The 17,176-nt window shown below is 51.0% G+C and overlaps 2 protein-coding genes across 2 annotated transcripts; both read right to left on the bottom strand.

Moving 5' to 3' along the window:
* Positions 1 to 616: 616 nt before the first annotated feature.
* CHC_T00006959001 (hypothetical protein) lies at positions 617 to 769 on the bottom strand. The gene has a single exon (XM_005710258.1). The coding sequence runs from the start codon at positions 767 to 769 to the stop codon at positions 617 to 619; it is 153 nt and encodes a 50-aa protein (XP_005710315.1).
* A 6,144-nt stretch (positions 770 to 6,913) lies between these two features.
* CHC_T00009042001 (ATP dependant DNA helicase) lies at positions 6,914 to 9,940 on the bottom strand. The gene is made up of 6 exons (XM_005710259.1): positions 9,163 to 9,940; positions 8,963 to 9,000; positions 8,152 to 8,851; positions 7,953 to 8,082; positions 7,770 to 7,875; positions 6,914 to 7,543 (listed from the first exon to the last, which is right to left on the bottom strand). Exons 1-6 carry the CDS (start codon positions 9,938 to 9,940, stop codon positions 6,914 to 6,916), a joined length of 2,382 nt encoding a protein of 793 aa, XP_005710316.1.
* Between the last annotated feature and the right edge of the window lie 7,236 nt (positions 9,941 to 17,176).

Below are 17,176 nucleotides of genomic sequence, written 5' to 3' on the forward strand. Positions count from 1 at the left end.
ATGCCGATTTCGCCGCCGACATCACGGACCGGAAGTCCATATCGGGGACCCTCCACACATACAACGGCACACCGATCTGTTGGGGGTCCCTCAAGCAAAACATCACAGCCTTATCCACCTGTGAGGCAGAAGACATTGCGGCAACCTCCGCCGCACAGCAGACCACGTGGATCCGACGTCTGCTACAGGACGTGCACATGCTGCCGAAATCCCCGACCCCCCTGATGATAGACAACCAGTCCGCCATCCACGTTGCCAACAGCACGGGACCGACGAAGAGGCGAAAATTCATAGATCTGAGGCATCACTACCTCACGCATCAGGCTCAAAAGGGTACAATCGCCATTGCACATGTCCCCACGGACGAACAACTAGCGGACATCCTCACAAAACCGCTGCGCCGTCAAGCATACACGCGCCTCCTCCCCAAACTACCGCTCAGAAATCACACGACTGCAGACGGCAAAACTGCAGCGCCGTCGACAGGGGGAGTGTCATGAGAGCCATAAAAACAAACGTCGACGCCGCAACAGCAATGCGTCAGCAGTCATGAGAGCCATATGCACACACGTTGCACACGTACAACAGCGATCAACTCACCACGATCGCCGCCGGCCTACGGATCGCCACCATCCCTACATAAGGTAGATAGACACGCGACCCCAGTAAACCGAGCCATCGATCTTGCATCACAATGTGCATGCGCGAGGAGGCGTTGCTGTACCTTCCATGCTGCATGGATCTGCAGACCGTCCAGACTCTGTTCCATTTCCGAGTGGAACTATGGGATGGCATTACAGTAAAAACTACAGCAATGTGCTTCCGATTTTAGTGAAGAACTCAATAAAAACGGGGCGAGGGAAAGGAAAAACGAGTGGAAAGTCCTTTTTTACAGTAGGACTGGCCCTCAGGGCCATTCCATTCATCGTGATTGGCAATCATGCAATCATGCAATCACGCAATCACGCAATCACGACATTAATTTAACGTCGTTCTGCATCGTTCCTTTCTCCAACGTGTTCTACTTGTAGCTGTAAGCACATTTCCACCTTTGCATGTGCATGTGTTAACGCACTTCTTGCTTATTTGAATGGGGTTTAAATCTTTTAGAATTGCAAGGAGCATTACAGAAAGTTGGAGCACAAGATTAATTTTAAGTCGATTGTTTATTTCTTTAATGAGCATGACCATTTTTTAGGAAACGTAATATAAACAACCAACCACAAGGGAGCAGGCACCATTTATTGACGTGATTGCGTGATTGCGTGATTGCCAATCACGATGAATGGAATGGACCTCAGTGGGTCCATTTTGCTGCTCGAGTGCTAGAACGGACAGGAGAACTCGGGAGCGAATCTTGAATGCCGATGCTCTGTTCTTCTTTCTCGTTGGTCGCCCAGAAATGTTGAAAGCAATTATAGGTCGCTAGCTAGTATGAGAAAAGTAGATCTGGAGCGCACATCACAATATTCGAACCAGTAAGCTGTCTTGCTGCGCTTGGAGATTGCATATAAAGCAAAACACAGTTTAGATATTTTTTTGGATTTGTCCGTATTTCGGGTGGACTACGTGCTATTCGAGTGTTTGAACGGACAGGATAACTCGATGATTGCTTTGGGAGCGAATCTCGAATGCCGAACCTCCGATCTTCTTTCTTAATGGCGGCATAAATGTTGTGTTTTTTTTGCGTCAACCTGAAAAGAGCTCTGAAGCCGCTTCGCGAACAGGCCTACTCTGTACAGAAATGTTGAAAACATTCATAGAAACCTCTCATCAAAATATGATTGCTAGTATGAGAAAAAGCAGATCAGTGGCGAGAATTAAACATATTTACGATAGGTACTGTACACTTGTGCGGAACAATCACCTTTTCCCATCATGCTAGGGCCTAGGCAGTTGCTTGGCAGTATGCAGTAGAGTGCTCCTCCAGAGCAGGACCCCACAATCTGCGCAGAGCAAATTCTCACCACAGACAGATTCCATCTTTATCCATCTAGACCACACATGGTGTACACTAGCACCAGAGGCTGGACGCCGCCGCCGGCTCCGGACCCTTTCAAATCATCCTTCGCCCTCTCCCAGTGGAACACGGAAGATTCTTTGATGTGATCGCAATCCCAACGTATCCGCATTACGGCCACTCGCTTCACTCCGGCTGTTAACATTGCCTCTGTTTTATCATATTTTCCTCTCAATGTAGAGAGTTGCGATTTGCCTGTACTTTGTGTGTTTTACTGTTAAAATGAGTCTTTGTCTATACAAAACTCTTTGCGGGATCACAGGAACACTTCTTTCGTTGCGTCTTTTGAAAAAGAATTCGCCTACCACGCACACACCGCTCTATCGCAAATATCATATGAGCAAATCCTTGTCATAAAGAGTCTGCCTCAAAGGCCCTCAACTATAACCGTGGGGGGTGCGACCGCATCGCCATACTGCAAAGCCTCCTTGCCGTCAGATGGTTTATATCAAGGCAGACTTGAGCAATACTCAGCACTCGCTCAAAGAAACCCTGTGCATGAACACAGGCGTGATCATCTGTCGGATTGTTATCAGTTGCAGGATGCAACATGCTTCATCCTCGCATCAGCAATGTTCGCGTATTACAGCTAGAACTCAAACCTAGAAGGGGACCATAGCCCGCGACCCTGCTCTTCACTTCAAGACGCTTTTCCCCACATTCTCATATTCATTGTATTCGTATTCCAAATTCGGCAGCGTTTGCGTTAGCGTTATAAGCGGTATGTCCACCTTCGCCTGGACCTCAGTGTTGAGTCTCTGTCTTTTTCGTCTTCTCAGCCCTGCCATGGTCCATCACATTTGCAACTATCTACCGTCTGTCCGTGATTTTGTAAGTATGCTGTCCAGATCTTCCCCATTGGATGACATTGCATGGCTAGGGTGCTTAGCAACGATATGCTTCTTGAGGTGAGACCTAGTTTTGAACGTGACTTGGCAATATGGGCATTTAAAAGGCCTCAGTTGGTCGTGCACCATTCGGATATGTCTATCCCGTCCATCCCGAAAGGAAAATTGGGCCATGCATTGAGAGCAGGAGTGCGGTTTAACTTTCTCGTGCACAGTTCGAACCTGTCAGGAAGCATAGGAGGCGTGTAGAACAATTGCTGTCAGTGGGACCACCATCATTGACCCCGTCCGTCTCGTATCGACATCGTCACTTTTGAAGTCGTAAACAGACTTACGTGTTTGTTCAGGTTCGCATTCGAAGAAAAACTGGAATGGCACTTGCTGCAAATGTACGGTGTTGGTGCCGGTTTGCATTGCCTCTTGTGGGCACTGAGGGATGTCTTGGACTGAAAGACACGACCACAATTAGGACTTGCACATTTGAATTCAGGCCGGCTAGAGCCACTTTCTCCTCGGCTCGTGCTTGAATTCGCACGGCGTCCGGTCTTGCTCGATGAGCTAGAGGCGTCTTCGTTGAGAAGATCTTCAACCCGAACCCTTGTGTAGGAAGAGCTGCGAGATGGATAGGGCACATCGGATAATTTGGATGATACCTTAGATGGGTCGAAGCGTCCTCCACTCATGACAGTACTCGTGAAAGGGAATGAAAGAGCACTACCCCGGTAGCTTCGCGAGCGTTTTACCAGGAGCAGGAGCAGGTGCACTAGGTATGGGACGCGAGGGAAAGCAGAGGCAACGCGTCTGTATTGAAAACCCTTGAGGCAATTCGGGTTCCCCTCCGGAATCGTTACAAATATAGACGAGCGCGGTCAAGAGGGGTTATCAAGTTGCTTGAAACGCATTCCTGGAAACGTTATCAGCGATAGATATTTCCCCATTGGTGAAGTAGTGCAGACTTGCACAGATTGAAGATGTGAAAACGGAGGGCTGTCCTTTAGCTCTCGGGACGGGAAGCGCGGATCGTGGAAGTATGGATTTGAGGAACCGAGCATTACAGAGGAAGAGAGGGAAACGAGATAAGCAGTGGTGGACAGGTCGAGTGACTTAGTGGCATGACAAAAGACATCAGCTGACACGAGACTTTGAGGGGACGGATATAGACGAGTGGATTTTTAGGATATGAGACGTGTTCTCGAACTGCTAAAGCTTTACATGCAGATCTTAAAAAGGTGTCCCATGTGGCGCCTCGTCATATCTGAAGAGAGACAGAGTGTGGGAGAAAACACTACATGTCAAGAAAATGTGAGTGTCGTTGTTTACACTGTTTAGAGTAGCATTTAGTATCCTTGACATCCCCGGTAGGTCCCGAATGTGTTTACGTTGTCCTGAGTGAGGTTTTGTTGCCAAATTGCAAGGTATGGTGCAAAAGAACGGAAAGGGCGGTGGAAATACTGCGCTCAACAAGAAATGCCTTTAGCGTTTTCCTTCCTTTTGCAGCCTCAACAAATCAAGCGATACCCTTGTGTGTGTGTTGGATTGAACCAATTTTTTCAGAATTGTGAGGGGTGCAAACGCGAGAACTGGTGGATAAGAGACTGATCAAAGTGTTGAAAAACAAGCGGAAAATATGTTGCCGAAAACCATTTCGCGTTAATCCGTAGGTATGAGTGGAGGTGTCTGCAGGGGCCTATCAGCCGGCTTGTGGGGAGGGTTTCTAGAGACGCTATGAAGGTTTCTTGGCATATCAGGAACCTGGCGTAAGCTCCCCGCTTCCCCTGAATATTCCTCACATCAGTGAGGAATATTCAGGGGAAGCGGCGACAAATATAGAAATTATATCACAATGCTTTTTTTGTGTCCCGTGATATTGCCCTGTATTGGAACCGAAGCGGGAGTGAGGTGAAGTGTCATTAGACGAAACATGCAGGAGGAGTCTAAAACTTGAGCGGCGACACCTAACGACCGTGAGGAACTGAGGACAGCGACACGGTAGTATCCATGGTGTGTCAGTCCGCCAGGAACCGCATCATTAATACCGTCCCCGTGGGCTGACGAGATTCTCTAAGCATTCTCACATCCCTCTCCAAGCAGGTTCGGATGGGCGTCTTCTAGATTGCATCCTTCGAGGGGAGTAAGGAACGTCTCGATGCGATGCAGAAAGAAGAGCAATCTCGTTATCTGTTTCTCCGTTTGCAGGAAGCGAGTTTCTCTCACTCTCATGCCTTGCTGGTGAATGGCAAGTGGCCTCGTACAGTACAGTCGGGGGCCACTGTACAGTCAGCTCGCCATAACTGCAACACCTAGTGTCTATCCGACCAAGCGTTATCATAACATAAAAATCTGCGAATTTTATTTCTTTTCAACTTTGATGGCCACTGTTTCAATTTTTCTTTTGTAGATAGAACGCGTTATTTTCTTCCATTTGCCCACAACTCGCTGGACGTAAAGTAAACCCGAGTTTGAAAAATCCCACCACCAGTTTTGCGGACTGACCTCCAGCAAGGTACCTGCCCGCAACAAACGGGTGGGTGGCATATCGTTGTGCCGCCTGACGGATCACGTGCACCTGCGCAAATACTCGCTGAAGCGAATATTGTAGCTCGCCACAAGGATAGAAACGTTCTCAGTCGAAAGGGCGATCTGTTTCGTCTTCTTGACAGGCTGAGGGGGGCCGTTTAGAGAGGACTGCTTTTTAGAAGCTTCTACTTATCTGTCTTTCGCGGTTGCAAGGCGGCATCTCAGGCAGATCCTGTCGCGCTTTGATCCATTGATCGGCTTTGCGCAGATGAAGCGATGGGGGCGTCCATGGCGCATACCGCTGCGACCCGCTGCGACCCGTGCAGTCTGGGACTCGTTTGTGCTGATGAAAAGAACGGAAGACCCATTTCGTTTTTCTTCACGACGGGTCGATCCGGCACTGCTGTGATCAGGCGGATGTGAAACTCGTGGAAAACTCACGTGCCCGAGTTTTCGGTATGCTGTGAGTTTTGCCAAACGCGTTGTTTGAAATTTTTGCGTTCAGAAAATCCGAGCAAACTCGCCCCAAAAACACGCCTTTTCGTGACTTTACGGACAACGTTACCGGATTTAAAAAATTTGAAGTTAGAACCGAACAAGTGGGCTCCGTGCGCGCTTCGCGCGCCGAGCCAAGTCCGCGTAGAGGACCAATGGTGGGGAAGGGTGGCAATAGTTAGATGTAGAGATAATGGCTTTGTTTCATCAGACTCTCGAGTGAGAATAGTGACGTTGCTTGGGTGAGTCCTCGATAAGGCGACGTAGAGTTGACCGTGCGAGAAGCAGTGATCTCGTAGGTCGAGACCAATGCGGCCACCGAAGGATTGGCCTTGCGCTTTGTTCGTTGTAAGGGCGTAGCACGTCCGAATGGGAAACTGGGTTTGGGTAAAGCTAGGGAAGGGAAAGTTGTCGTCGCCCGGTCCGCAGGGCATTCGAGGAAGGCAGAGTTGGTTGCCTTCGTGAGACCCGGCCGTAACGCGTAGAAAGAGAAGGTTGTTGGTCATGTTCTCGATGAAATATCGCGCGCCGTTGACGTGACCGGTAGCGGGATCGAGATTGGGGAGAAGCATGACGATGAAGCCTTTCTTGAGCTTGAGCTTGCTGTCTGGTAGAGCAGACCCGGCTGTCAAGGTGTTGAGCATTTCTATGGGAGAGATCAGCGCGTTTTTGTTTTCGTTCTCGACCTTGTCTGCTCTTAACTACGTTCGATACGGTCCAGAAATCATGTTTTTGATGACTTCATTGACTTGTTCGAGCGGTCTGTTCTTTGTGGTGAGCATAACGCGCTTGGTAAGCCAGGCAGAGTCGGCGTAATTGTCTCGAATCCCTTGGAAGACCTTGAAGCATAAGTTGCAGATGGTGTGCACGAACGCGACGGACTGCGGTAGTGAGATCCATTCTAGGCGCTGTTCGCCTTGAAGTCTGCCTTCCCGACGCTGAAGAGGAACTCTGGAAAGTTGAGAGCCTCCACATCTGCTGCAAGGTCTGCTCGGAGATCAGCAAGGCGCATGTTGTCGGTAAGCCGCAGGAATCAGCACTCTCGATATAGCGGGGAAGCCTTGACGCACGCGCTCACGATTTGACCCCTGGACCCACCGGGAACGACAGGAAGGATTTGTCTAAAGTCCTTAGCGAGCACGAGGAACTTTCCTCCGAAGGGTTGATCGGTTTTCATCAAGTCGCGAAGGGAGCGATCGACAGTCTTAATGCAGTGTCCATGACACATGACGGTGTCGTCCCATATGATGAGATCGACTTGTTGCAATGTACGGCCTGTGTCGGAGTTTGTGGAGAAGCTGCAAGTGCTTTCGGCAGATACAGGAATGGGAATCTTGAACACGGAATGAGCGGTGCGTCCACCGTCGAGTAACACTGCAGCAACAGCAGACGTAGCGACAGCGATGACTTGCCTACGGCGCGAACGAAGGAAGTCTTGGATGGCGCTGAGCACGAATGTTTTGTCTGTTCCGCCAGGAGCATCGAGAAAGAAGAGACGACCACTTCGTGTTGGCATAGAAGGTCCCGCAACGGCGCTTGAGTATCCTTGAAGCAATGCAGAAACGGATACGCCTGGAAGCATGGAGCCTACGATTTCGTCAAAGGCATGGCGCTGATTTGTGTTCCACATCGGCAAAGACGTCTGTAGTCGCTGTTCCCACTGCTGTGCTTGTGCTTCGGGGGTCTGGATCTCGTGTTGCTGTTCCAAAGCGGGCAAGCTGTCATCGGGGAGTGGAAGTCCGAAGTTTGCGAGCGTCCAGTCGGAACGCACGGTCTGCAGGGCCTCTTACACCTCTCGAAGCACATAAGATGCGGCGTGATGATCATCGCGAAGCTGCTGTCTTCGAATGGGTTGTCCGCGTGCCCGATTGCGAATATCGGTGAGAAACATGTCCAAGTGTTCGTTCTACAGCGAGAGAAGATCCGAAGGCTGGCAGTGTGCGAGAATCGTAGCAGACAGATGAGAAAGAGGAACGAAGCTTGAGCGGAATGAATCTCAGATGGTGTGCTTCCACTCTGCATCGTCAGCAATCAAACCGAGTTGTAAGCAAGCTTGTCGAAAGCTGGTGCACTGGTCGCCGTCGATATTTCGCAAGGTTTCGAAGAATATTACCCCTGGCACTTGTGTAAGGAGGAGGCGAATGAAGTAGCACTCACCCTCCCTCGGACTGACAGTGTAGATTCGACCGACTACGTTGGCGCCTGTACCACTGAAATCAAAGGCATCCTCATCGCTGCTGGCGTTGCGTCTTCTCAGAGTTGCTCTTCGACTCCATGACTTGCTGCATTTCTTCCAGGTAAAGTACCTTGGAAACATGTGGTACTGAATATGCCTCGCACTTGGGTATTTTTCGTTGGCTTTAAACCACTCGGTCAGCTTCGTACCTGATGCTGGTCGTAGCGCCACCTCCTGCTCTCGTCCTTCCTCAATGTAAACCGTATGGTGGTCGGGCAGATGCACTGCAAGTCTGACCACTGGACGATTGCGATCGACAATGTCAAATGAGAAAAATCGCCATGCGGCCTCCGATGCCGAAACGTATCTTGCATCTTGGAAGTTGGTGATCTTTTCGTGGCATTCATTCTCAGCAGTGATTTCCATGGTCACTCGGTCCTGTCCCTTGCACACATACTTGAAGAGGTACTTGATTCCGCCAACACGTGACACGCAGAGTTCCACATTCAAATGGCAACCGAACGATCGTAGAAGCAGAGGACTGTGGGGAATGACCAAGGAATTGTCAACCACGACGGATTGCTGTCGTCGGCCAATACGGGAGGGTCGCTCGATGGAGACACCCCCAGCCGAGGGGGACCTTCTGCGGTACGTGATGTAGTACTCACTGGCGGACTGGCTGGTTTCGTGTTTGAACGATTTTGGAAACCCTTTCGTGCAGTACCGCTCGCCCATGCACACGGCTGTTGGATTTTGTTCTCCACATGGATTATGGATCATATGCTTGACCACGACCTCTCGGAGTTCTGGATCTTCGGCAGACGGGATCTCGGCAGAGATAATACGGTCGACATTTTCGGGAGTACGCAGATCATTCATGGAGACTTCATCTAGGAAAAACACGACGTGAGCGTGGGGAAGACCGCGTTTCTGAAATTGGATGACTCGTACATAGGCAACGACGGTTCCGAATACCTTTTCGTCGATGACCAAGGGCATGAGGTCTTTCATTTTGAGACGAAACACACGTGCGCACAGATCCGATCTGTCCTGTAGCGATTGGTTGGGCAGTAGGGCTCTTGTGATCTCCGGTCAGCTTGGATTACATGTCATGGTGAGGAAGATGTCCGGGTGGCCAATCTGGTTGGATATAGCAATGATGTTGTGCATCTGCTGCCTCATGTAGCGGTCACCCCCAATGTATGTAGAAGGGAGAATGAACAGTCGTCCTGCACGCACGGCGTCGGCTTCATTTTCAGCACGACCGGAGTCTACTAGTCTTTCGCACAGTGATGTGTAGTCCGCCGCTCGAAGCTGCGTCTGGTTGTGGCGGAGATACGAAAGCCTTTCTGCCTCCACTGTGCAGAACTGGTCAACCAAATATTGCTGAAAGAGTCGTGCTGCGTGCAAGATTGTGCTGAACTGGCTTGCTCTTTCGAACAAATGCCATCCGTAGTACATCATCGGAGTAATCTTAGTACGTCTGCCGTCTTGAACACTGGAGAATCGAAGCTCTGGATACCATCCATCTCTACCGTTCGGGAACAAAAGCACGTAACTCAATGGATCGTATGCACGATGACTGACTGAAATCGGATCCAGCACTTCGTTCCCGTTACTGTTAAGAGACCCTCGCCTGCGCACGACGATATCTCTTCGCCCAATCTCTCCATCCTCATTTCCAGGGATCAATGCAGCCACTTCAGAGGCTTCGGGACCATTGTAATGGCGCACGTGCTCATGACCTGGCCTGCGGTCGGCATGGATGACCATCTGGTACGCGGCTGGAGTGTTGTTGTGAGGAGATTGAGCCCATTCTCGCATACACAGAAATGTTTGCACGTAGGGGTTGCATTCGTGCAGCATTTGGGTCAGTTGCGTCATTAGTGCATCTTCCAGTCGTCTAGAGTTTCCAAGCCTTGTGCGCGTCTGAGTGGCGCAGTCAGTGTCGTGAATGTACACAGAAGCATAGGAAGGTGCCCGCCCCTAGGATGGCATCATGGGACCCATATAATGGTACTTCCGGCCCTGCATCGTCATTGTGGGGTTAAAGTTGGAAGTACCGGGCCCTCTGCTCACCCATTTGGCGACCACGGACGCCATGGACAGCGCTGCATTGTAAGCTCGAATGTTCTTACGGAAGCGGCGGGACCTTGCAGTATCATCGATGAGGATAGAGCGCAGAAGAGCTGACGGGTCGGGAAGAGGCGGCAGTGACAGCTTCCCCTTCCCACAGCACGTGGAAAACATGGGCCTTGCGGCAGAGCTGCTCAAGAGGCGTTCTTGGACGAAATGCAGAGCTTTGCAGTGCGAACACTCAATACGCATCATGCCGAGATCGCGGTACGAAGGCGGGGATTCGGGTAGTGGGGGGAAGAGCTGTCGAGAAGCACTTCGAGACTGTCGGTCGGATCTTTTCCTCTCATTCCGAGTGGGTGTGTCTTGCGCATCCCTTGATCATTGGGTGGAGAGGCAGTTAAAGTCTCGCCGCGCCTCACGAATAGGAGTACATTCCTCTCCTCTAGCGCCTCGTGTCGCAATGCGATCCGCTTCGCGCCGTGCATCTCGTAGGGGGGTTGTTTCTCCCGCTCTGCGCGCTCTTGATCTCTCCCTGCCTCGACGGAGACGCTCTTGGCGCTGCTCAGAAGTCTCTGCTGCTCTTCGTGCTACGGCACCCTCCCTGTCGGCTCGGCGACGCGCTTCAGTCTGAGATTCAGTTTGCTGCCCTCTCCGGATTCTCGCACAGGCTGGATCTGCCTCACGACCTGCTTCAGCGTCAGATTCGGACTCTCGCGCTCTTCTTTTTCTAGCACGGGCGTATTTTTGCTGCCTTCTTGCTTCTGCCACGTCTTCATCCGCTGGTCCCTCCATTTTTATTCTGCTCGACGCGCTAGTGTTATCCCTGTAAGTGCAGCTAGGGTTGACGCAAGTGCGAGAGGTCCGTTGCAGATCGCTATGAGTCGTAGCAAGCAGTCCTCGAAGGTCTAAACGCAACGTCAGCCAGCTAGGTCGTCCGCGAGTCCACTTAGCAAAAGAGTAACAATAGGGCCTTTATTGTCTTGTACTGTCCCGTGATTCAAACGAACCAAAAAAAGGAAATAGAAATAGAAATATGGTCCTACTATACACAGGGTATAGTATTAATACTCAGAGTACGACCACCTTGTGTATTTCTACTCCCAGGGAGCCCGGTATTAGAAAGAACCTCTTGCAAGGCCCTTCCCGCCGGGGTCGCTAAGTAAGCGCGCTCCCTTTTCCCTCAGTGCGGTGGCTAGGTTTCCCAAACCCTAACGGCACATACACTGTGTCTTCTTGCAGCCTCTATAGTCTGACGGAGGCTGCGTTTGATCTTAGTTGCCGACGTTGCAATAAGAACGTCAGTCCGACGTCCACAAATTGCTTTGTGGAGGCCGTTGTTCCGAGCCCGATACTGCAGCACCAAGAAATGGTGTGCTATCGGATTAGGCTATCTGCACAGCGGCAGACTGCCACGCGTTACTAAAAGCAAAGCGCAATAGACACCTAGGGACTATCCGGATGCCGTCAAGCAATCCGGTAAACTTTTCGCAGGGAATGCCGTATTCGACCCACCACTAAGCCGGCATAGAATTTCGATCGCTGCCTTGCCCAGACTCTGGTCACCACGCTACCAGGGAGCCGTCACGTGGTGAAAGTGTACTGAAAATTGTTGAAACCGCAACCCGGTACTGTGCTGCCAAAGTAGGGCTATATTAAAAACCCTTTCGATTCGTGCGCGCTCTCGCCTGGCCGCCACTTGTCGCCACACTTGTCGCCACTGGTCAACCGGTACCGTAGAGCGGCCGCACCCCGGTGTCCGCACAGTAATTTAATTTTTAATTTTACACTTGTCGCCACTTGTCACGTCTGTCTCTTCGGAAATGCGCTATGAAACGACACCAAGTGCTTGAGAATCTACAGAAAAGGCGCTCCATGGCATGGTTCTGCAGTGCTCTAGTCTTGAGAGCACTATCGCTGAATGAAAGTATTCGACTCCAATCACTGTTGCATTGGATGTCATGTACAGTGTAGCGCCCTTTCACTGTGGAGACTTTTCGGACAGCCCGATGAACTGGTGAGCGGATCATTACATGGAAACAGCCAACTGGTCATACCGCACTTTTGTCACTCGTATGCTACAGTATCGCTGTTTCCCAACAGAACCTCATCGTCTTGACTGGTTTAATTAGTAAACTTGGACATCCAGAATTACTAGCTCATATCCAGTAACACTGGACTTAGGTATTCCTTATGTCTAGTTCACGTGCAGTCAAACTAGCCTTAGACATCCACAATGTAAGTGTAAATGAATGTCCGGGTCTAGTCGGATGTTCACTTGACATTCAAAAAGTCAAGTTTTTCACGAGTAAATACTAGGGCCCGGACTAGACGTTTGAAAAGACCGCATTCATCTCCGAAGAAACAGATGCACCCGGTACTGTAGTGGGGCCGCGCCGGGCAGTCCTCCTGGTAAATTTAATTTTAATTTTTCCACTTGTCGCCACGCTGGCCCTCTCTACACGTGTTCCCGTGGCGGCCACTTGTCAGCCGGGGCGACCTGGCCTGCGGCCATGCCGCGCCCCGCCAGTGGCCGCCACTTGTCATGGCAGCGCCAATGCCAAGGCGGGAACCGACAGACGGACAGACACACAGACACACAGACATCGATTTCAGTAAGGGGGGATAAGAAGCACTCAACTCCATGCTTTCATGCTACAGGGGGGTTGGGCAATAGTGATGCTTGGAGCAGTGTCTCCCGCGCATTAGTGCTATGCAAAACGCCATGGCACGGTTACCATACTTCTGCTACTATAGTGTACTAAGCTACACGTGCATGAACACGTGTAGCTTCAGTACGCCTGATCACCGTAATTCTTTGCGATGCACGCATCGCGAGTCCTAGACGTTTCCGCGGAAAGAAAAAGGAAACAAAAAGAAAGGTTTCCATTGCAATTCCTGAAAATTGTTGAATACATTACGTATTGGGGTGTGACTGTACTGTATAAACCTTTTGGGCGGATTGGCGCCAAGACTTCGGTTCAACTTATGACCTGAACAGTACGCCACCCTGAGCTGTGACCATGGCCTGCGTATCGTCACTCTTCTCAATCGCGCGCAAGTACAATTCCGTAGCGCGAACTGCATTCGCCTCGACTCCCTCCGCACCATCTACCAGCAGATTGGCGAAAAGCACCATGGCACCAACATCGTCGTGTTCCTCAATCGCATCCACATACAGTTTCACAGTGCGCGGTGCGTCCCGCACAACACCGTCTCTTCCATCCGTTACTAAGATTGCTAGGTTTAACATAGCGTCGCAATCATGAGCCTTCTCGATGGCGTTCTCGACCAACTCCGCAGTGCGAGCTGAATTTGCCTCGACCCCCTCTGGGCCTTCCGTTAGCATTTTGCCGAGGTTGACCATTGCGCCGCTTTGACGGTGCCCCCCCTCAAAACTACCCTTCACCTGAAAGGGTGCACTTATTACACATGAGTCATTCGGACTCAGCTTCTGTCGGTCATCTTTCGGAAAATAATGAAAACGGACGAAGACGATGGTCATAAATCACACTGGACAATATGGTCATTACTTGTTCAACTCCCGAGCGCCCTCTCATTCGTGGCGTATTTACTGTTGGTAGATGTGTCTGTACTTAAGGAGACTAGCTCCTTTCTTCCCTTTACTCACACGGAACAACAACAAGAGGTATCGACATCAACATTAAACTGTCAAGTTTATTGGAAGCAATTGCCCCTCGAGGGACCTGCTACAGCTACATTTGCTGAAAACACACAGCGTCCCGATCGGCCCCACATTCGTGGAAGTTCAGGCTGTGCGCGCACGTGTTTTCTAACTACACTTCCCGTTCTCTGCACTTTACTCTCTACAATTTATCCGCGCGAACAATCGCGCGTAGACTGGATCATCACCCTTCAAGGGTAGCTTGTACCTATCATTAGTTTACCAATAGAAGCCCCGGAGAGCATGAAACAGGACGAGAAGGCGGCCTCCGTGCAGAGCAGCCTCGCCAGTCGTCAACATGCCAACGACGGCAACACCCTGTTCAGGCTGGGAAACCTAGCGAGGGACGCACGGGATGGAGTAGAAAAGGATGTCGCAGGCGCTGTGAAGCTGTACGAGGCCGCCATCTTCCGCTGTTCCCCTCGCAAGACGTACATGTCCTCCCCTTGCCATGCTCGGTGTGCTTTTCACCCAACACGCGCTCTTATTCCCTGGCACACCTCTCAACCGACACCTTTTCTCTCTCCGGTTTCCCAAAGCCTTTCTCTCCTCGCAAACCTATTCGCCGTCTCACAAATGCCTCTTTTTCGGCACCCCCGGCAACCTCGGAAACACCCATAGCGATGCCATCGCATTTCTTACGGCTATAATACACTTCTTTCTTCCATCAATCTCTTCCGCCTCTTCCCCCTGCCCCTGCATCCACTCCGACCGCCACCCCTCGCGCAGACATTCCAGCTTCCCGCCCAAGAGCGGGAGCTCGGTCGCACGTAAGACGGAAAATTCCATCTTGTAAAACTCGATTTTCGGTCGCGTAGGGGGCGGGCATGGCCGAAAGATTGGCACTTCGACGTCTCCGGGCTTGGCTCCGATGCCGATAAGGACGCATCCACGGAAGGCGACGCCTTTGTCGTAGGGATCTGCCGGCCCTTCAGGCATGCCATCAAAGTTGTAGTACCGCGGCTTCATCAACGCAACTTCACGCACGCGATCTTCAAAGTCTTGGCCATCGGCGGGGTCCCCGCAAATGACGGAAGTGGTCATATTCTGGAACAGCTCTTCAAAGGAGACGTTGATTTGGCCGATGGGTTGGTACTCGCGGAAGGGGTCTTGCAGTCACTCGTTCGGGCGGGTAGAAATATATATCTCTTTGAAGGATGTGACGCGATGGGTCATATCAAGGAAGCATTAGAAGTGGAACTTCAAATCTATCGGATTGCGAGCAACAGATTTCGGCCCAGAGGCAGCTGGCGTGACAGGCGGGGCAAATCAGGGCGCCGAGGAAAGGGCTGTTCCGCAGAGAATGGCAGTGAGAAGGGAGAACCTGACCCGAGTATGCCATTGATGGGACCTTCATCAATTCCAAAAGGAACACCTCTTTCGGGACTTATAATTGAAGCTACGGACTGTAGGTACCTTGTGTCGGTGATAAGCCTTCTGATGGCTCCCTTCGCGGCAGCGATCTCTTCAGCTCCCGCGCCCACGCTCTTCTGCGCGAAAAACACGGGCCCACTTTTTCCAGCGGCACGCACAGTTCGCAGCAAACGCGCGTATCCGCCAATGACCGTGCCACGACCGCGGCATACCGCCCCGATGCATCTTACTCTGCCCGACCTCCTCCGTCCTCGCTCACACGGACGTGAAGTTGCGCAGGGCCAGCTCGCGCTCCACGATGTCGTGGAGGCGCGTCTTCTCACGCGCGGCCTCGAGCAGCGTGACGTCCCACTGCGGCCTCTCAATGGCCATCACGAGCCCTGGGAACCCCGCACCTGTGCCGACGTCGACGACGCGCAGCGCGCCGGGCTTGACGCACTGCATTCACCTCTGCACATCACTTCTGCGAACAGCCCTTACAGCATTGGGGTGTGACTGTACACCTCTGCAACCAGGCGTGCGGACAGCACCACCCCGTTCCCCTCATAAGGAGAAGTGAACACGTGTACTTTACAGAAAAGTGAACACCTGTAACGAGCCGTCCCCTTTTCTCTTGCTTACGCCTAGACTAACGTCTACGAATTAATATGGTCCATGCTATTTTTGAAGTCGTCGTTTTTCAGCACCACGTTCTGTAAATACCCTGGTCCAGTTTATTTTCGAACCCAGAGTATTTGGGGATAGTTCATAAATAGACTGGGCCAGATTAAATTTCCAGGTGAAAAAAATAAACCGGACAAACGTACAGTTCAAATATGGTGAAACCCCTTCACATTAATTACTCTACAGGGTGGCCATTGAAATGGTTTCGGTGCTTCGCAACTATCTCCTGAAGATGAGAGAAAATCTGACATCCTTCCCACTTTCCATTCAGATTCCGGCCCATGCCCGTCCTAATCATGGCATTCCTCGCGTATGACAGCCAATTTCTGTCTTGCTGAGCGTTGACGTCTGTAGCAACTTGTGGAAAAAACAGCAAAGGTAAGGTACCTCGCACAGACGGATGTCTCCCGTTGTCCGATGCCTTTAATTTCCAGGGGCTGCGTAGCGCTCCGAGTTTTTGTAGCTTCTGTTACGAAGTACCTGTGCCACGGACACACGCCATTAGCCTCCTTTCAAGCCCAGTTCACCTGAAAGGTCATGTAGAACTTTGGCTATTCTATTAGTCCGGAGGGCGGCGCAATCGAAATCAAATCTCGCAGTTATCATTCCACACAAACGTTGAACGCTATCAGCAAACTGACAGTACTTCCTGCTGTTCCTCTCCTGTACATTCGTAGTCTATGTACACCGTGGTGAGTTGCGGGTAACATCTTATGACGTTCACGTCTTAATTACGATCCAAAGGGTCACAGATATGTATCGATATTTGGGCAGCATACAGTATCCGCCTCGGGATGATTTTTAGCGGCGAATGGATACACGTCCCGCACTGCATCAGCAGCCAGCTTCAGAAAACATTTCTTCCCCGGATTCTTGAGCTTACCACTAGACCCCGCGCCGATTTTCATCCATTCACAACGATTCATTATGCAAACCTTGTACTCATCCCAGCGCTTGCGCCACGCATCCTTGACTTTAGAAATTAAAAATGAGTCAGCAGGTTGGATGAGGTCTGTGGCGTTCGCAAGAAGCTTTCGGAATTCTGTGTTCATCTGGGCCAGGCACGCCTTGACCCCATCCGTCTCATTGTGCCCGGAACAATAGTCCACAAATAACACACGCTTCCACCGATAGGTGTCTGCCTTTATGGCCCGAGGCTCCGACAGCCACTCTCCAAAAATGCGATATCTATCTAACCCTTCTTCCCAATGCGATAGGAAACTCCTAGCAGGTCGTCACTAACACCTCGGATTAGGGAACAGTTTTGGTTGATAAGCACAAGCATCGGTGATCCTATTTTGGCGCGCACTGGATGCGGACCG

Source organism: Chondrus crispus, genomic scaffold (genome assembly GCF_000350225.1).
Source record: "Chondrus crispus Stackhouse genomic scaffold, scaffold_57, whole genome shotgun sequence".
NCBI classification, from domain to species: Eukaryota; Rhodophyta; class Florideophyceae; order Gigartinales; family Gigartinaceae; genus Chondrus; species Chondrus crispus.